A 21,758-nucleotide genomic window follows, 5' to 3' on the forward strand; every position below is an offset into this window, starting at 1 on the left:
AGCTGTGAAAGCATTAGTCACAATATCGAGAATGGGCTCGCTGGTCTTTCTCAACCGGCCTTTGATATGTTTTAGATGAGAGAGAAGTAGAGAAATCAGACGTTTTCTTCCTGAGTTCATGCAACACTGATGTAGCACCTTGCTATCTTGTGCAATATGTGACATGCAGTGCACACGTTTTCTGACATGCATACGGAAGATGATGTGCTATTGAACTTTGTCTTGTACTCTGTAGAGTGTTTAACACTATCCATCTACTGAATATCTCTCTTGTTCCAGGGTTTACAAGCTCTCTCCAGTTGGGATGGTTTTAACGTGTGCAGTGCCACCTTCAAACTTCTGGGACAGTCTTCACAAAACATGAGTTTTAGACAAGGTCGTTAAAGGTTAACGAACATATCACATGCTATGCTCATAGATACGATTATACTGAATTTATTGTGCTTGGCGGAGTGGTCCGTCTTGTGATGCTGAGATGTTAGCTGTGGTGACCTTTAGGCTATTTGGTAATGAGACCACACAGAGGCTTCATTATTGAGCGACTGTAAGAAGCCTGGTAATGTGAAAACACTTACAAATTCACTCCTCATTTTTTATTACAGAGTAAAACAGTTTTAACATTTTGTGCAAACCAGTGCAACACCATCATGAACTAAAATCAAGTAAAATTAAAGAAACATGAGCAAAGTTCAATACATTGCCTACCCCTGACAGTATTTTACAGTACTTACAAATACAGTAGCACAATTTTACCCCACATTCATTTGGCAGCTGTAATAAATGTTCAGGCTAAAAATGGATCATTAACGGTGAAAATACGCATTGTTATCGATGCAGCCAACGCAGAACGTGTGTTTTAAGGAGTGCACATGCGGAGTTGGTGATCATGGGGTTAAGTTTTCCTCCTCTGCCGAGCGCTGATCCCTCATAATGGGATGTGCCACAGAGTCGCTCTGCCGGTCTAAGCTACAGCAGGTCAACATATTCCGCGCAAGAGGCGGGCCTATGTGCGGGGAAGATGCGCTGCGGACGCGTTGCCGCGCAGTGGTCGTGATTCCATCGACGAGGAGCCTCGGACACACACACAGGCATGGTGACACGTGGATTGTTGCGGGCGAGAGGACCCGCCGCCCGCCGGGCGGATTAACGAGCCGCCCCGCTCCCCTTTTCACGTCGGGACCCTGGCGATGCGCTCTTCAGAGGAAACGCGTTTCGCAGAGACATCCGGAAAAACGCATCCATGCGCCACTGCTAGACCTCATCCCGATATGCCTCTGACAACACAAAGCCTGGTTTCAAGGAGCCCCCGTAAGGAAACCACACGCGCAAATCGTCATGGGTGCGTCAACGCGGTTATTTCGCTTCATTTTGCGGGCGAGGCTTTGGAGCGCAGTTGTGCAATGAGACAAACGGGATTCATCAAGTAGACTTTATCGATTGGCGACATAACTCAACAAATATGGCTGATCAGAGCAACATCCAGTCCTCCGCCTCCAAGAGCATCCGGCCTTTTAAATCCAGCGAAGAATACCTGTACGCCATGAAGGAGGATCTGGCGGAATGGCTGAACACCCTGTACGATCTGGAAGTCACCGCGGACACCTTCATGGATGGGCTGGGGACGGGCTGCGCCCTGTGTCGGCACGCCAACAACGTGAACCGCGCCGCGCAGGACTTCCAGCTGGAGTACCCGGAGGCGGCGCAGTCCATGAAGGTGCCGTCGAAAGATGTCGTCTTTCAGTCACGCAACGTCGTCACCGGCTCGTTTGTGGCGCGGGATAATGTGTCCAATTTCATCAGCTGGTGCCGGCAGGAGCTCTGGATCAAGGACGTGCTCATGTTCGAGACCAACGACCTGGTGGAGAGATGCAACGAGAAGAACTTTGTGCTGTGCCTCCTTGAGGTCGCGCGACGCGGCTCCAAGTTCGGCATGTTGGCCCCCATGTTGATCCAGCTGGAGGAGGAGATCGAGGAGGAGATCCGGGACCAGGAGAGTCTGCGGATCGATGCAGGGGAGCCGGCTGAGCAGAGCCCGCCCAGCAGGTGCTTCAGTCGGAAGGAGAGCAGTCACAGTGTGGAGGATGAAGATGAGGAAGAGGTTGAACCTGATCAAGAGCCCTTCATTTGGCCGCAGAAGAGAGTTTTATGTGACATGCGAAATCTGGATGAATTGGTGAGTTGAAAAAAATGTGCAGTTGACTCCATAACATGAGTCACAACTGCATCATGATTCATGCTCATAAACATAGAGTAATGATCTTGCAGCTCAAATTTCACACAATGGAATCCTGACTGCTCATAACACCACGCGACACAGATATATATCCCACAGGCTTCTCGCTCACAGGCCTTGGTCAGAAGGGAATAGCATCCAGGTTGTTTGTGTGGCGCTAAACAGTATGACGCAGCGGATAGAAGACCATTCTCTCCCACAGTAAAGCACAGAAAGGTGTGAAAAGTCAAGCACCATCTCTGAAAATATCATATCAGTGCTATGAAGAAGGCAGGAGGAGCCTCATACCGTCCATGTGTGTGCCTGCATCTTAACTTTGTTTTCGACAGTGCTGGTATAGATTCCTGCTCACCTGTAGGCTCAGTGTGTACTTTACGCTCACATTCTTGCTTTCTTTAAAAGGTCACAGGTCAACTCTGTGACATTTCACCCGCATTCTTGAAGAAATGTCAGCTCTGTCTCGACAGTGTTGACGATGAGCTTCAGCCTCTTTCATTTAGCTTGTCCATCAGGAATAATGAATAAAATACCCTGCAGGTGTTGACGATTCTGGATCGCGTCTTGCTTCTTCAGCTCCTCGACCAACGCTACTAAAGAAACTCACTTTTCACCGTTTGGTTCTCGTACGTTTCCTGTGTTCAAACCATCGACTATTGTCACTGGTCCGGTTGAACTCGCTGACCTCTTTGAGGGTCTGCCCGACACGAGCACATTAAAGAGGCAAAGGTCTTGTTGGGGGCAAAGCTAATGAGCAGACAGACCGAACAGCAGGAGCATGTGCATGGGTTGTGTGTGATGCGGCACATTGATATTTTAATGTTGACGAATAGAACAATGTCCGTCTTTGGCCCCAAAGATGTGAGGGAGGAGGGGAGACAGTCACACTCATGCCGGTCAGGCAGCCGAGCAGAGCGGCTCCAGTGTGACCTCCGCAGACAGAAATAGGAGAGCATGTGGAGGAGGACGTTTAGACTCTCTGAATCCGCAAACTCTCACTCGTATGACTGAGGATTAAACAAACCGTCTGTATATTTGGGACAAAATGATCGCAGGAAAGCTACAGAGCGTATGCCTCTCTCCCTGTCGGACATCTGCACTGACCCGTCCCTCAGTCAGACAGAGCCCGACGGACACATTTGACTTGACTGATTCGAGAAGTGGCATTCCCAGTCATCATGTGTCTGGCGAATAAAATCTCCACCTCCCTGTCAACTGAAGAAAATTGCATGCATGTACACTGTGCAGAACAGCCCACATCAGCAACATGAGGCTCTTCAAACGAGAAACCACAGCGGTTCAAAGATGAGAGGCTGCAATATTAAAATAGTAGCAGTGCACCATAGTACCAACACATCTGTGCTAATGGCTTCAACATTCTATTTTTGAGGCCCAGACATCCACGAGATCCCTCTTCATTTTTTTGGACTGTAGTTTGTTTTTGACCAGAAACAAAGAATGCTTCTTTAATTACAGTCATTTGATCAATATCTGCCAGACACTCTGTTCTTGTGTATTAGACTTCCCTGGGTCTCTGTAGTCACAAGTTTATCTTGCAGAATACTTTTCTTTGTATTTGTGTCTTACAGGAGATTAGTGTCTCGGTATTACTGGAAACCTCATTTCTAGTAGACATTAGTGCCTGACGGGGAGAGAGAGGAAGAAAGTTAAAGGGTTTAGCTTCATCGGCCCACAGCTGTGACACCAGCCTGTGTGTGTCCGCCGCCCTCCGTCGAGTCACTTTAAAGACCTCCCTGCATCCTCCAGGACAGACTGGGTTTCACAGGATGGTTTGGCTCTTTTGTCTTCATTATCATTTACTGATTTCTTTCTGTAAAACCACAAAAAAAAGAGTAATCCGATTAAAAATATAAAACGCAATTTATTCATGAACTGCTGCTCTTTTCATATCTAATAACATTACTGATCAAATGTCATCAATTAATTAGCAGGTCATTAGCTCCCACACAGCTGTGCACAGCAGCCTCGGATGCTCGTGCAAACAGAAACGCTAAAAATGTGTAGATGACGTTTAGTTATCATTTTGTCTTTACAAAAAACTAAACGTGTGTCAGTGAACTCAGCACGCTGTGCGCGCCGCCACAATGCTTTAATCCAATTAGTTCTCAAGCGGGAAATGTGAGCTGTGCCGCATACGCAACACCAAGTATTTTAAGAGACATGTATACAGCATATTATTTATGCATTTCAGTTTTAAAAAATTCAGTATCGTATACCTGACCAGTTTTTATTCCTGGTGTACCGTCTTTGAAACGTTTTCCGTTCATGTGGACTCTTGTATTCTTCTTTATACGCTCTGTGGTTATTGGATGATCAAACTAATCTTCTTGAACAAGACAATAAAAGTGTAGAGATAATAGGATTACAGGTCATTATTCTAATGCGTGTGGAGTAACAGTTGGCATACAGACAGCAGGATTATTCAAAGTAGTTCCTTTAAGAACAGCCACCTATTTTATAATCAAACTAAAACGTATCACCATATATTCAAAGTCATGATTTGTCCCCCTACATTCTGTTTGTATTCCCGAAAGCAATCTATATAGATTGTAATGAGGTTGTAATGAGAGTTTTAACAACTTAAGAATGAGGAAGATTACCTGCCGTAGCTTTAATGCAAACACTTGATGTGTCAGATCAACGGCCTTGTGGAGACAATAGTCTGAAGGAAGCTGTTGTCTATTGTAACAACATTCATGTAAACACTCACCACCACTGTGTCGCTCTCCCACTCATCCGCCACTGCGTGTTGTTACTCATATCACTGTGGGACGCTTTTACACTCTAAAGTTGAGGAAGTGACCAGTGTCTCATTTCCTTCATCATAAATTGAGTCAGTGACAAATGTTTCTATTTGTCATTGTTGGAGATGTTGTTTTCCTCAATAGTAGGTACAGACAGCAGCTGGTTCACACGGCTATACGTCCACATCCATGTTATTCTATACATCGAGGGATTTTCTTTCATATCCCCACTCTATAGGGATTATACCGGAGACTTTGATTGGAACTGTATTGTCCTCTACACCGCAGGCAGCCCCATGCAAAGAAACACCTTCATCCATATTTTCTTGCCATTAGGCCCTGGGCACATACAGAACTATGTGAAGTGACATACATGTAATCATTCAAATGTCATTTTCTGACCCCTTAATGGACCATCTAGTTGTTCACACATTTACTGCATGCATAGCCATCCATACAGTACAATATTTGAGCTTATGAACAACAGACCATCAGAGCTTCACAGCCTTCCTTCGTTCTCATCTTTCCTTCTTCTTGCTCAGTCATTTAAACTGGTTCATGTCTATTTTCACCCCAGGCTTCAACATTCAACCCTTGTTTAGTTCATATATGTGCGAGCCCTCATTCCCATCCCCCACCGGGGCCTCCGACAGAGATGATAAAGCAAAGAGCACAACAGTATGTCTTGTTGGTGGCATTGACAGGGCGATGTGAATAGACTGCCACTGTTGTCAGCGTCTCAATCAAAGACGTTGGATGGAGACACCAGCGGAGCAAAGGGGGGGACGGAGTAACAAAGAGAGAAAATGTGTGTATTATGCCCACATGGACAGCCTGCTCCATTAACCTTATGGTCCAACTCATGCATTCAGGGAATAAAAAAGGGGAGTAGACAACAGATAGTGTGCCTAGAGTGACTTCACTGTACACTCTGTTAAACCTGACTGGAGTGGATGCTACTCTGGGAGGGAGAGCTACAGTACAGAGGGAGCTCAAGTGAAAGAGAAAAGTAGGTCATCATGCTTTGCATTGGGTCACACTCATACGCTTTGCTGAGAGAGCGTGGCATCCTTCAGTGTTTCTCCCTCCTCCGTCACATGCGCTCATGTTTCTATGGGTTTTGTTTTATTTTTAACATCTAGACGTTTTCAGAGTAACAGCACAGACTAAATTTCACTCCTCACTATTTTCCATCCAGCTGTGTGTGTGTGTGTGTGTGTGTGTGTGTGTGTGTAAACAGCTGACTCTGCACTCTGCCATCTATTTGTCTTTATTGCATTGCGTGTAATGCCGTTCCTGGATTGTTTGCGTGATCATCATTTAATTGGGCATTCGTCTGAATCGGCTTCTGTCTGTGTGACTCGTCTGATTATTTTCTGCACCTGCCTGTAGCCTCCTCGTGCTAGTCCCAGGTGAAGACTTTCAGGATGGGGAAAGCGTGGGACGTCCATCCCTTTAACCTCAGCTGTCAGGAGGAGAAGTGCTGAGTGTTTCTGAGCCTCATCAAAACAAACCGACGAGTGACATAGATGCTGGCCTTTAACTTCCTGCGCTGGGTGATTACACGGCTGTCTGACTGAAACAGATGAATAATAGAGTTATTGCAGCACTTCATGTCTATTAGATTACTACATTCTCCCAGCATCCCGATGGGCAGTTCGTCATGTGGCCAGAAGACAGGCATCGATTTTCATGAATGGTTTCATTGAAGCCGTGGAGGAGGCCTGTCCTGGAGCCAGTATGATTATGGTTCTCCTTGATCAAACACACATCATACATTATAAAATATATAAAGACATGGTGTTATTATTTTTGTAACAGATGGAATAGTTTCGTATCATATGCTTATTTGCTTTCTTGTGTCTGCGTGGTCAATGTTCTGTCAGGTGGATTTCTTTTAACCTTTGGACAGAGCCATGCTAGCTGACGCCTTTGTCTCCAGTCTTTGTGCTGGGCTAAGCTGACTATCTTCACATTTAATGGACAGACATAAAAGTTGTATCGATCTTCTCATCCAACGCTCAGCCAGGAAGAAAGTGTATTTCCCAAAATGTTGAACTATTGCGGTAATTCCATCTTTGTTTGCTATATTATTCATCTCACTTTCGCTGTGGAATATTACTGGCAATAACTGACACACCTCATCCTGAGGCGTTTGTCCAACTGAGTGTTTCTGTCTCACCTCTGTTGGTCTGGCCTGTTGAACCAGCATGCTAATAGTCCTTAAACACATGTGTGTTCATTATCTCTCCAGATTGTCTCCTCAGGCTACAGGTCCAACATACTCAGCATTAATTCAGACATTTATCTGCTCGCTGCACCACCCCAGGTTGTTGAAAGAGATCATTTTTGCAAAGCAGGTTGTTTTATGTTTATTAGATATTGCGTGGTTGTCCACAGAGGAGTCGTTTATGCAGGCTGTCAGGTGGTTTAATGGGAGGATGTAGTCTGACATGTAGCTGCTCACAGCCTTTAGGAATGCTTACAGTGGGTGGTGAAGCAATAACCCCTCAAGTCCTAACACTCACCCTCATAAGTAGGCGCCTGCAGTGTTTTCTTGTCTCTTCGTGCTTATCTGATGGTGAGGTTGTTTTTATCTTGGGAAGTTTCCTTCCTCAGGGTAACAAGATAAGCCAAGAGAAGGGTCTTGTTGTCATTTTTTGAATTCACCTAAAAAAAAAGCTCTGCGCACAGTTTGCCGTTTAATGATCCTCCCAATTTTCTTAACCTTTTGAAAAGGTGTTTGTATCCCGCCATAAATCCTCCAATCTACAGTTGTCTCTCAGAAAGGAAAATCCTGGAAACACCCTTGTCTAAATTCCCGTGGAGTGAGTTGTAATGTTCACGTTTTATCGTTGAAGTTTGGCTGTAATTATCCTTTGCATAGCACTCATAAAATGAGCCAGTTGCAGCAGGCCAACACACCTATGTTTGATGACTGCGTCGGAGCAAACTGTGCAGTTGTACGCTGTGTGTTGACTCATGAGGAGAAACTGTATTGAAATGGCTGTGCGGCTTCTCAGAGTACATGGCCAACATGTAGACCCTCGTCCTAAAACAAAGGCAGAACTATAGTATGTGTATTCTTGAAATCTACTTTAAATTCAAATCATACACCAATAGAGCAGGACAGTATCGGCAACTATGCACATTCCTTTGTTTAACCATTTGATGTGAGGCTGAAGTACAGTCTTAGTGTCGCACGTCAGCCGACATCTCAAATCTGTGAAGAAAAGGAGGAATACAACCAAAACATTTTTATCTCCCCCTCCCATTTCCTCTCTTTTTCCCCAGGGTTGGCTCAGCCCTCAGTCTGGAATAGCCCTTCAGATGTTGGCAGGTCAGGAAGGAAGGGAATGAAGAGCGATTATTGACTTACACTGAGCAGATAGTACAGGATCTGAGCGTTGGGAAAAAAAAATATATGTTCTTTACTACGATACATGCGGAGGCAAGGTCGCGACCCTTTCTTGTTCATGAAAGTGTTTCTCTCTCTGTTCAAAACATCTCTGCATTCCTATCTTAAGATAGATACAGCAGATTCTCAGAAGACGGGAGTGCTGTGGTTTGCTCAATCGTTTGTCTTTTTCTTCACTAAAATCTGCAGCTCTTGCTGAGAGCGTCCCTAATGTGACGAGCCGGCATCCATAATTCATCTTCCAGTCTTTCGCAGCCTTCCAGCTCCACTTCCGCATGTTTCCTGTGTGACCTTGTCTCTCTCGTCCCCTTCGATCTCATTCCGGTGTGTCTTGGTTTCAGTGTGTCTGTTTGTATCCATTGTGGACTCTGTGAAGACATGGGAAGTGCACACGTGTCATGTCGAAGGCTCCACAGAGTAAATACTTAAAATGCCAGGACTGCTATTGATTAGGTTATTATTAAAAACCCCTCACGGTTCGACTGCTCAGTGTTTCGTATGAGACACAGTGTGCGAGTCCTTCACCTTCCCCCCGGAGGAAAACACATGACCTCAGCTGAACAGCTCTGGGGAGGTTTTGGGAGCGAGAGAAAGGCTGTAATATAGCAAGGAAGGGGAAAAAAGGAGTACAGTTAAAAAGGGAAGGGTACGGCTATGTGTGTGTCTGTTGCCATAGCAATCGTTCCATTAAGTCACTGGCCAGGGTTTTTCCATACCGAGCTCGTCCACCTCCTGCAGAATGAAAGACAGAGTGACAGAGAGGAGAGAAAGAGGGGGAGCGAGCTGATGTCGAAATGTAAGCAAAACAAAGAAAGCAAAGATAAATATAGGGCTGGTCAGCAAGTGCATGGGCTAAGAATAAAGTCTGAAAGACAACAAAGCAGATGAGAGAAAAGACAGAAGCAGGTGGGAGGGCGAACAGAGAGGCAGGTGAGCTGCTGAGGTTTAGCGCTGATCCCACCCTCTTTAATCAGCAGATGAAAGGAGGGGTGCTGTTAGAGGAAAATAACAAGGTGCCTCCTTAATCTAGCGAATACACCATAATGTAGGTGCACACGCGCACACACACACACACACACACACACACACACACACACACACACACACGTACACACACACACACACATGCAAGAAAGCTACTGTAAACAGCCAAAGGGTGGGAGCTCACAACCTGACATTTTCCTCTAACGTGTTATTTGAGCACTTAAATATCAATAAACTGCTCTCTTGCCCTTGGTAATGGCTGCCCCGGCTCTCTATCATGGCGCAGTGATTCCTCTTCTCTCCCCTGTGCTCGCCTCTGTCCACTCTGCTTCTTTTACTTTCCTCCCTGCTGGTCGACAAGTATGCATACGCCTTTGTCTAAGAAAGACGCCAAGAAAAACATGAAAGTTGTCCAATCCTGGGAGAGCTCGGGCCTGTGCAACATGGGCAGGTCTCGCTCCACCCTGCAGTCGTGTCTGTGCCTAATAAGCACCCCCGGCCACAGCAAGGGCACCGGTTTTGACTCCTTCGATTCAAAGCACAGCTGGCTGTACAGGCCTGCTGACATCACCACCACCAGTTTGCCTCCTCAGTGTCTGATGTCACAGCCAGAAACATTGTCACGTGACAGCCCAGAGTGGCAGAGAGGGAGAGCATTCATTAGCAGGTCCACATATGTATTTTTGTACTTTTTGCGACACTTCGCGGTGAACTAAGTCACCAAAATGTTCTGGAGGGATGAGACGAGGCAGGGCTTTTAATGTGGTGAGAGGGCGGGGCGGGGAACCCTGACACCCGGCGGGTGCTTAAGAAAGATGTTGGCAGGAAGATGACGCACAAGCAATCCACACCCTCATACACTCAGCCAGCCAAGACCGCTCATTTCTCACACCATAAACCAGAACCATTGTGTTGTTGACAGAACCAGCAGTGCTGTGGTCACTGTGCAGATATATGTGTCTAAACATGAGCTCATGTACGGGTGCTGACCTGAGGACAGGATCCCTGTCAGGTTCCTCTCGGATATGTGTGTGTGTGTGTGTGTCATGTTTGTCTACCGTGGATGTTAAACAGCTTTTGTTTCCTTCTCCTCAGGTGCGTGAGATTCTAGGCCGGTGTTCCTGTCCAGCTCAGTTTCCCATGGTCAAGGTGTCGGAGGGGAAGTACAAAGTGGGAGACTCCAGTGCATTGATCTTCATAAGGGTAGGGTTTTCATTAAGGGTTTTCATTAACCAACGTCCGGAATTTTAAACATGTTTTTAATAAATTTCATGAATTTAAAACTGATTAAGCTACTCACAATTACTTGAGCTATAAATAATACCAAATAAACAACATTAAAATGATTGTCCACTATCAGGTCACTTGAAGGTTGTTTCTAGTTTATTACAACTTGGGTTTTATTTTAGTACTTTTGACCAGTTCTTACTTTGCTCTTTTTAATTGTTGCCATGTTGCCAGATCAGAAACTACAGAAATGAAGACCGAAGTTGTGCTAAACCTGAATGATCCCTTTTACACTACTGCACAGCTGAATGTGGAAAAGCCAGGTTGGCCCACTGCACAGAGGACTGTGAGGCCGGCAGTAATTGCCTGGAACCGTACGGTGTTGGCATATGGCATCATGTGTGGGTTCAAGAAGAGCAGGGCGATGCAGCAACACATGAACCCTTCAGCTGCTCGGCTGCATCAAAGCCCAGAGAACCGAACAGTGAATGTAACAGCATTGTGACTCCCGGCGCTCGTATGAGTGTTTATAGACCGGCTCACTCCCAGAACTGCACTTTTTCTCTCTCACTGAAGCACAATTAGAGCTTTAGGTCACTTCCTGAGTTGGCCCTTATCTTGGCTGTCGCCTGTTTCTGCTGGACTGTTTGTCTCAGTTTCAGTCTTACTGCTACTGTACCCGCTTCAGGCCTCACAGGACCGGGCAGGAAGCTTGGTTTGTACCAAGGATCGATTTGGTGTCACTTACCGAAAATGTACCCCAGCCAGATTAATGTGACTTAATGACTCGTTGACCTATTAAAGATCTTAAATGTCAATATTTCGTCACTGTTAGTGGCACCACTTGTTCCAGACAAAAAAATTTGAGACACACTATGTGGAGAAATGTTGACACACGTACCTCTATCTATATTATTCAAATGTTTTGTGAACTAAGTGTAATCGACTGAAGAATAATTTAGTAGTTCAATCTTATAATTTCTTTAAAAAAAAGACTCTCCATAACGTAATTTATATTTTCTTTGGGCTTTCTATACAACCACAAATAACTACATGTTTAGATGAAGAATTTTAGATGGTGCAACCTCTAAAAAATAATAAATAATATTTAGTTCCACCAGAAGCCGGCAACATTGCCGCGGCACACATAAAATGATTAATATTGCAGCCACTCTCCATTTTTGAAACACTATGTAACGTGTATTTTGCTTTCTGTCATGAAGCACAGTAAAGTGATTGTCTGTCATCAAGGAAGTCTTGTAACAGTGACAGAGTTGTTCTCCTCTGCATTTTTCATAAACGCACAATTATGAGCGATTAGGCACTAAAGCCATCATTAGAGGCTGCTAAATTAATCCTAAGAGAGAGTAGGCTGGCGTATGAATTCGTGATAGGGGGAAAAAAAATAAAAGACCTCCCTGCCTTCAGCAAATAAAAAATACATAACCTCTCCTCCCAATTTTTAATTTTCCCTAAGATTGTGAAGCGTTTGATCAATAGACACTCGTGTGTTCCAGTTGGTACAGCCATTTTAATGGGATCAACGTATTTAAATGTGCCTGCTTGCCCTGTGAGTGTGTGTGTCTGAGCCTTTGACTTGTCAGATTAGCTCTCATCACCCTCTCTCCGCCCTCTCCTGATTCCTCTCTGTGGATCACAGTGATCACAACATATGCCCGAGCAGCGACAAGTGCAGCCTACACACTTCTCTTATTCTTCTGAGGGGAGGAAGCGGGCGGCCGGTTTAAAAGCCAGTAAACGCCTATTCAGCTGCCGAAGCTCTGACAAGGATCTAACGCTGAACGAGGGGGTGAGACGGAGAAAGCGAATGGGCGAACGGGCCGCATGAACTTATAAGACGGCTTTGTCCCGAGGGAGGCGGCTCCCTCGAGGGAGGAGATGCCTTTAGTCGAGGGGCACAACAGCTGAAATGAACCATGAGCTTAATTTTTTAGCTCACCAGCTAGATTTCCGAAGAAATTGATTCAACACGCCCCCGGATTGATGACAAGAAGTCTCTCTGTTCGCTGTTGCCATAGAAACAAGGATTGGGTCTCTCTGGACTGAAGGCGGTGATACCCCTTCAGTGGTCGGGAAATAAGGCAGCTATGCAACACATCTGAAGTGGAGCTCGGTCCCCTCTCGTCCATTTAGCCTCAGCACAGCTGCAGAGTTGTGTACAAAGTACAACATGCAAAATGAGCTTGTTGGTTATGGAAACAAGTGATATAGAAATTAAATAAAGCATTTCAAGACCCTTGATCTTTCTCTTTATAGTCATGCAATTGTCCCACTCAAATGTATTTGTTTATTTGGATTCTCAGTAGCTGTTACCATCATGGCAGCTACTCCTCCACCACCACAGTGAAGACAACATGTTTTATTGAATAGAGATATGAAGCCACGTCTATTCTGTCACAACAGAACCTCTATTATCTCTTTTCAGTAAACTGCCTAGACAGAACAATATGTCTGCTGTATTGAAAAAGTTATATTTCAAAGTAAGCAGTTTATACTGTCAGATCTGATAGAGATAAGCAGATCAGCTGCTTTGACGGATTTGATGTATTAGAGGAGCAAGGCCGATGAAAAGGCTTGTCTTGGATTGGCGGGGATTGTGTGAGAGAGACCGTGGGGTCAGGCCTCTCAGAGACCGGGAGATGAGGCGCCGTGCCGCGTGTGATTTGGTGGAAATAAACTCTGTGCCAGCCCATGCAGATCTACCACTGTGGCTCTGCCTTCTTGCACTCTGAGACACGGGAACAACCTTTGAAACATGTGGCTGGCAGACCCTGTCGCACAACCCAAGGCTGGGGGACGCATCCGCGGTGCTCTCACATCCGGCAAATTGTGTTGCTTCAGTGAAGGCAGCTTCTGCCTTGAGGGGCTCTTCGGTCTGATATTGTGGATGTGTGTGCTTCAAAGAGCAGAGGCGAGTAGGAAGTAACATATCCAACCAACCCCCTCCTCTGTTATGACGATCCAGGCCCCCTCACCTCCCTGCTCCTCTCCACGGCAACTTAAGTCTACGCTGAGGAGCAGAGAGGACAGCAGGGGTGAGTTGCCATGCTAATTCACCCTGCTCCCCTCTGAAAACACAGGCAGGCTAGCTGAGAGGCATGAGATAGGCCAAAAAAAAGGGGTGTCTTTCACAGCACTTTGGTTCTTTCTTATGCTACCGTACTCTGCTTAATTGTGAGTTGGCATGGCAATGAACAGCCCTCATAATGGCAGCAGCTGGGGGTGATGTGGGGGAGGGAGAGGCAGGGGCACAGGCAGGGGTGCCTCTAGATGTTACGTAACACTGAAGACCGATCAGCCTTCAGCGAGCTGCCCCACTTGTGGAATTTGCATATCTATTGACTTGTGCAGTGTGTGTTGTTGTGCAGTTGATCAAAAGGTTCGGCCGTTTCATTTGTGCATGAATGTGTATGTTTTTTTCCGTTCATCTATTGGAGCATTGTCTTCTCTTTTCCTGCCTCAGGTCCTTCGTACCCATGTGATGGTGCGTGTTGGAGGGGGCTGGGACACATTAGAGCACTATTTGGACAAGCATGACCCGTGTCGCTGTGCTGCTTTTGGTAAGGTCACTTCTTGTTGCCTGCCGGCCTCTTACAAAACAACTTAACTGTTGTCTATCTGTGTTGTATAATTCATAATGCATTTACGATCACAAGCAAATGACTCACATCGGATGTGCTATGTTCAGAGTAGCAGCGGACTCTGTAAGGGTCAGCGTTGTGGAGAAATAGTGTTTGTCTTGCAGACCTAATAGACATAAAGATATACTATAAGTACGGCAATCCAAGTCTAAATTATGTCACTTCATACATTCATATTATAGCTGTCAACAGATTTTACATTGTTGACTAATTTGAATGCTGAAACTTGTTTGAATTACTTCCAGTCAGGAAATTTAGGCCTGCAAAACACATCAGTGCAGCAATTCATCCCAACACAAATACTTTTTTGTTTACACTCACTTTGATGAGCAGCACAAAGCAGAGATACATGCCCATGCACTGTGCTGACTGAGACCATCCCTCTTCATCTGTGGTCCACACTCCTGCTCAAGTGATGATGGCAGGGGCCGAGCGTCTGGCCTGGACAGCTGACATGAGATAAAATCCTAATTGGTGCTACATTTCTAACCACAAGCGGCCATGTTGAAGATCATAGAGTATTAAGTGATTACAGACATATGCCTTTTGTGTTCTATAAATGTTCTCCCTAAATGGTGAGATCAGCAGCATCTCTCTGGTTGGCTAGCATCACAAGTAAGAGTCTATCTCTGGCTCAAGGACGCATACAATATCTACTGTTGCTATCTCAGAGCTGGGTGACATTGATGTGGTTATTAACTATGATATATATTATAGACCTCTAAATGACTTGCATTCCTGGCAGTCTGACAATGTTGGTTAGTGGTCTGTCTTTACCCACTTGTTGTCAATCTTTCTCCGCAGCCCACCGCTACCACCAGGCGAAAGCCAGTGGCCAAGGTCAGGGAGCCCAGAGCAAGTCCTCGAGTGCCCACTCCTCGCGCTCCACCAGTCCAGGTCCACACTGGCGAAATGACGGCGTTGCACCGTACAAACCTCCTGAGAGGCCCGGCCGCTCCCAGAACCCGTCCGTCCCCACCGAGCTGGACTCCGGTGCAGCTCGCAATTTACTCCCGCGGCCTCCACGAGACCGCTCAGAACCCCGGCACTTTAATCCTCTCAGGTGATTGTGTGTCTACACAAGTGTGCGGATAAGTGTGTTACCTTGATAAGAAATTAATCCCTCACAAGTAGCCTGGCAGGTCACGCTTGCTATCTGCTACTAGCTCTTGTGTGCCTAGAGATGACCAGACAAACAGAAAAACACACATAGATCTGTGGGAATATGCACAACAAATACACATGCCAGGAAGCCACAGATTAGGCCAGAGCAGATTTATCTAATCTCAGGTGACATTGAACAGATAAACCCGTCTCACGCAGCCATTCTACAACACTTCCTACTAGCCACAACATGGTCACCAAACATGTTCACTAGCTCTCCTTTTCTCCACAACTTTCAACTAGTTATTAGACGATCGAATGCCATGATTGTTTGTGAGCAGTTGCTCAAGCCTGTCTTCTCCCGCCATGGCGAACAAAGGGTCTGAAATAGTATGAAGCCAGTGAGAAATGAAACCACACATCAGTTTCTCTGATATGCTTTTGACGTAGCGGCCATGCTTGTCGAATCAAAGCCAGAGTGTCAAGGCCATTGTAAGTGGCTATTTCTCTTGGGGTTCAAATCTGGTAAAAGGTTTAGTTGGTCACATACCTTCCCTATATGTCAGTGTGAATGCACTATTGTTTAACACAATTTGGAGCTGAAAGGTGGTTTACTTTGGCTTCTTGCCAAAGTGTGGCTCATTTCTGTATTGAGCGATGGCTCAGACCAGACGCCAAAGCAGCAGCTCACTCGTTTTAACCCTGCGTGGGTGTGGCATCCTGTTTAAGGTGCGCCAGACAAATGACGACTAATCTGACAACTATCCCCAGACAACTGTTCACAGCTAACTAGGGAAGTAGGTCAACAGGTGGACTGCATGCAGGCGAGTTGACATGCCTGAATATATACAACTCTAATTTCTGAGGATAACTTTTGAAGTCTTGTGTACGAAACACTAATCAAAGGCACAACCTGAGATCTCAATAAACCTAAATCTAAATTATCTAAATGAATGCACCAACATTCAAAACACAGGTTTTGAATGCAGCATGCTGTCATTCCAAAATGTATCTATAGGTGTCTCGGCAACACATTAATGCTATTCATTTACAACCGAAATACATTAAATCTTTGAGTTAAACAGATCAGTCAATCTAGATTTGCTATTCCAGTAAGTGTACTCCAGGAGCTGATGACAGTTAAACCTGATGGTGCAGGAAAGTGGAGTATCTGGTTGAGAAAGGGCAGCGCTATATGTTGGGTTAGAAGATCTACAAATGTTTGTGGTATTATTATAAATATAAGTTACTCTGTTTCTTTTCTACAGGAATAAGGAGACAAAGTTGCCAGTGACAAGACGTCTGTCTGGAGACAGTGACTCCTCAACAGCCTCCTCTAAAGGAGGGGGAGGAGGTGGAGGAGGAGGGCGGTTGTCCCTGGGTGGTGCCTCACGACGCTCTGGTGATGAGGTGGTCCTGCTTGTCAATCGCAAGGAAGGGAAGCATGTGATTGAGAGGCCTGGAGCTGGAGATCAGACCCCATCCCTGCGTCCTTCACTGCCCCGTGCACGCAGCCAATCTCGGGATCGTTCTGCTCTGGCTCCAATACTCAAACCGAACCCACCGCAAGGATCCGCTGATGGGTCGCGAACTTCCCGAACAGAGAGGGGCCGCTCCCTTGCAAACGAGGGCCCAAGGAGGCTCCATGGTCCACGTTCCCACAGCCAGAGTAAGTTAACTTCCCGTACTCGGGCCAGTGATGCCAGCCCGGGACCCACTTCCTGCTACAGAGACCCTCAGCCCCCACTTTCCGACAGACGAGAGGAACTTCGGGCCAAACAATTGCCCCCATCCTCTCCCAGGATAGGTGGTGGTTTCACCAAGAGGCAGTCGTCCTCCTGCTCTAACTCACCTATTAAAGGGGTCCAGAACAACAACAGTAGCCCTAGCAAGAAGATTATAACTACTCCCAGACCTCCTGCCCCTCGCTCACCCTCCTTAGGAAAAGGCAGACTTTTGCCACCAGTCACTTCGGGAGGTCGACGCTCACCTCACTCAACTCCCCGCAACTCTCACCATCATGCTGCCCGCTCCCCTCGGACGTCACAGGGCCCGCGCTCTGCTGGGCGAGGCCACTATAGGAGCTGGTCTGGCCTGGACCGCCAGCAGCCTGACGAGGAAGGACTGGCCCTCGGTTTCCAGATGCTGCCAACCCTAGACCCCCAGAAGGAGCAGGACCTGTATCGCAGCTTTGAGGCTGAGTTTCTGGCAAATACCCAGCAGGTTGTAGGAGTGTCCTGTAGAGCCCCAGGAGTGACGCTGCAGGGAGCTGGGGTTCATTCCGTGTCAGCACCCATGGATCCTAATGTCACTGACTCTGCCTACTCCTCCTCTAACTCCTCCACCTCCTCCCTGAATGTCGGGGCAAAGATTGGGACTCTGCCTGACCTCAGGGAATCCAAGAGAACTAATCCCCGTCACTTTCCACCGGAGGACCCCTTAAATTTACTTTATGCACACAATTTTGGAAGTTCACACAACTTTGCTCAAGGAGAGCCTGAGCACTGGAAGGAGCGTGGAGGGGGTCTTAAGAAGCTCCCAGCCATCTCTAGTGCCATCGAGGAGAAGGAACCCCCATTGTCCCTGCCTGGTCTTGGTGACACAGACAGATTTATGAATCAGGACCCCTCACAACCTGCTTTCCATTGTAGGAATATGAATGGAGACCATGGTGGTTGTCCCCCCACGGGGGGGCTGACAGGTCAGCAGAGTCCGCTTGGCTGGGGCACAGGGCCTGAAGGAGATGTTCCTCTGGAGGATCACCAGCCAAACTTACCATATGACCTAGAAAATGGTGACGGCAGTGATGACCTCCCGCCCCCAGAGGCATGTCCATCACCTGTGCCCCTTCCCCCCTCTGAGGACTGCTCCTTCCAGGATTCCTCCAGTGAAAACTCTTCCATGTGCTTCAGCCTTAGTGAATCCCGCTCTGAATCACCCCCAGCAACTTCACCCCTGGCCAACGGGGACAACAATGGAGAAGGGCTGCAGACTAAAAAAGGGCAAAAGAAGGCGGACAGCGTAGCCCCTTTCTCCAAAAACAAACTGAGCAGCAGAATGAGGCCTCGCACTGACAACAGGCCGGAAAACAGCCCCTCGCGTATCCCGACCCCGGTCAGCTACAGAGATCTGCAGGCTCATGACACATTTTCCCCAAGCCACACGCCTCCGCTGTCCCCTCAGAGCTTGCGTTCTACTGGTCGTCCAGCCACATGCAAAAGCCTACACCAGGCCTTCACAGATATGATCCATCCTCAACCACGTTGCCCAAGCATGGGCAACAAAGATTGCTCGTACCCTGGACAGTCAGGGAGCCTGGACACTGAAGCTTGGATGTAGCACAGATAAAATAGGGACTTCTTGTCATGGACTTTGACTACTGTGTAAAAAAAACTTTGGGCTATAGACTGTTTTTATTGCATGTCTAACATCTTCTTTTTCACTTAGTTTTTTCCCCTGAAAACTACAGGGGTTTCACATTGCTTTTATGTTGCACTCAAGCCAAATTATTTATTACCAAAGGAATGGTTTTTAATATTACTTTTACTGTAATTTTAATGTGTGCATGGGGATGATTTTGCCTATCTTAAAGTGTTTTTCTTTTGCAAAGACACTCATGAAATGCTCATGGTTAATACAGAGAGATAAAGAGAGAGCATATGTGCTACCATGTGCCCTGCTGAGGGCCATAGGGAAGTGCCAGGGATTTAAAGCTGCAACTCTATAAACAGTGTTAACACTAAACCTTTAGTCTGATGAAGCGGCTCCCTCTTGTGGTTTGCCACTGTATCTGCTTGCCTTCATAGTCAAAATACTGGTTTGGTGACTGTGGTATATTCAGCCTCACCACATTAGTGGTCTTCATATATGACTCAGTATGCTTCAATTTACAATACACTAATAGATAACATAAACAAAGGTAACCACATCATTCCTAAGAACACTACATGCACTACCAATCTCTGTACAGTTGTCTGCTGTTATTAAGGTATGATGTCTCCTTTCACAACAACTGAGCTATATAGTTGTTTTTAAATGCTTACTGTGCTACAGGTTTTCAAGATTATGTTTAATGCAGTGAAAGATTTTAACTTTCTTTCTACTTTTAAGTGGATTAACTGTAAAAAAGAAAAAACGAAAAAGGAAAAACAGGTGCAGTAAAGGTTGTGTTACCTTGTGTCATTGTCACTGAAACAGAAACGTTGAGAACTCCTGCACCGACCAAACTGTACTCTGGAATACAATGCTACACATACAAAAGCAAAAGGCTTGTGTGTAAATACATGTTGATGTGCTCACTAATATATGTGGGTATTTTGTATATAAAAAAGGCATTGAATATACAGTTTAATGTACATATTCACTGTAATCAGTTCTGTGCTGCCTTAGCTATGCAATGTTGGTGTTGGAAATGCCTTGACAATTCCCTTTGCCTTAAAATGTATTCACAGGTTAGTTTTTGAATGTTTTCGCTCAACATTATTAAGATCTATTCAGTAACACTACATTGCCATCATTAACTGTTTCTGCTAATGGAAATTGGAGTTTAAGTATGAATGTGGAAATAAGTGAGGAACATTACCAATTAGAATCTCACATTATACTTAGTGTAGATGTAAAATTCATGAAAAGATATATAATGTTTTGCCTCTGCCCTTAGTTTTTTTGAAATACTGGAAGCCAGAAACGTAGATGGAGTTCAAAGGCACAGCACACAACATGGTGACATCTAGTGGCTAAAGAAAGGAGAAGGATACTGTTATCCATGGTGATTAGTAGATCCAACAACAACAATATTATAAGGGGAAGTTTGATGGATAAATAATGATCTTGAGTGTCTGAATGTGTGCAGCATTGCATGAATAATAGATACTGAAACTGGATATTAAAGTCCTCTTGTAAGCTCTTGCATAGTTGTCAAGACTTTGAGAGGCCAGACCACGGCTACAGTACTTTTGTTTTTGGCATTTAACAGGTGTGGGCTTTGTAAAAATATATTTGACAGTGGAAAGGTTTAATCTGATGTCAATTAAGATGAGTAGGTTGCCATTTTTTTAAAAACATTTGTTATTGACAATGGTTTTAAGAAATACAACATTTGTGGATGACATTGTTTTGCAGGGCATCGGCAAAGTAAATAGGCTGGAGAAAAGGAATGTGCATATATTTGTGTACATACAGTATGATAATATGTACAGAGTTGGAGTGAAGAAAGGAGTGATGTGGGTCTAATTTATTTATTTATGAAATTAAGTTTCATTGGGCTCAAGAGACATCTGTCTTCCAATATTGTTTAATGAGCTGCAAGTGTTTAGGAATGTTTAATGGAACAAACAACGTCATTTAAAAAATATCTTCTCAACAGTATACTGTAAAGAGCCATAATCCATTAGATATATTGCCAGGTTAAAACTAGTATGAAATATACAAACTAAACATAATTGGGACGGTTTTACAATACAGATACTGGAATATGATTTAATGCAGACTCCTCCTTGAAATAATGTATGACGTATCAGTATTGTAAGAGCTACACATGTAGCTTGTTATCACTTTCACTTGTATAAACAGTTTTTTTTAACATACATTCAAATTATTTTCATTTTAATTGGGTTCAGCTTATTTGACAACATTTGCATTTTGATCAACTAGTCTTTAAAATGAACCAGTTATGTGAACTGTGACTTTCAAGCATTTAGTTATCAAACACAAAAGAGAACGATTGTCCTCATAATCTGATTTTGTCTTGCACAACTTTGCAAATGTCATGAATCTCTCTCACTCTCTCTATCCCTATCAGCGAAATCTGAATGTTCATGATTTCACACTTTCTTGTTTGCTAATGTTACTTTCACTAAAATTTTAGTTAAATGTACAGGTTGCTTGAAATTGTGGAATTTGTATGTATGAAATAGCATTACTGCAACATTTCACTTTTTTTTTAAAGTTGAAAAGGCTGTCAAGTTGTTCTTGTAATAAATATCTTCCTCTGAAGTTTATAAAAACCTCTCTGATCACTTTTTCAGAGCTTTAGTCACAGCAGCGTGCCCAAGAGATTGGGATTGGATTTCGGGGAAATTGTGCCTTTTGGCAAAATACAAAAATCAGAATTTTTATGATGACATCGTTATTCATGCTTAATGTGATTCACAAAAGAAATTGTACTCACAACAAAAAAAAAATGTAGTAAGAATTGTAATATATTGTGTGTAATAGTCTCATTTCTTTAGTTCACTGAAACCTCTCGATGCACAGATTTTACAGTCTTAAGGTAGAAAAATTAACCACATTGTATTTTTTGCCCTTTCTTGGAATATGTGCTCAACAGAAATAGTGACGTTTCCCTTAAAAATGATAATCTCCCCATT

General features: G+C 44.9%; 1 protein-coding gene across 1 annotated transcript; it reads left to right on the plus strand.

Annotated features, from left to right (window-relative positions):
- Positions 1-902: 902 nt before the first annotated feature.
- On the plus strand, positions 903-21,420 carry gas2l1 (growth arrest-specific 2 like 1). Its single transcript, XM_068566223.1, has 5 exons — positions 903-2,173; positions 10,493-10,600; positions 14,109-14,205; positions 15,091-15,349; positions 16,659-21,420. The coding sequence occupies exons 1-5, from the start codon at positions 1,460-1,462 to the stop codon at positions 18,727-18,729; spliced, it is 3,249 nt and encodes a 1,082-aa protein (XP_068422324.1). The 5' UTR covers positions 903-1,459; the 3' UTR covers positions 18,730-21,420.
- The last annotated feature ends 338 nt before the right edge of the window (positions 21,421-21,758 follow it).

Source organism: Clinocottus analis, unplaced genomic scaffold, assembly GCF_023055335.1.
Source record: "Clinocottus analis isolate CAN_PGR_092001 unplaced genomic scaffold, fCliAna1.0.p SCAF_7, whole genome shotgun sequence".
In the NCBI taxonomy this organism is placed as follows: domain Eukaryota; kingdom Metazoa; phylum Chordata; class Actinopteri; order Perciformes; family Cottidae; genus Clinocottus; species Clinocottus analis.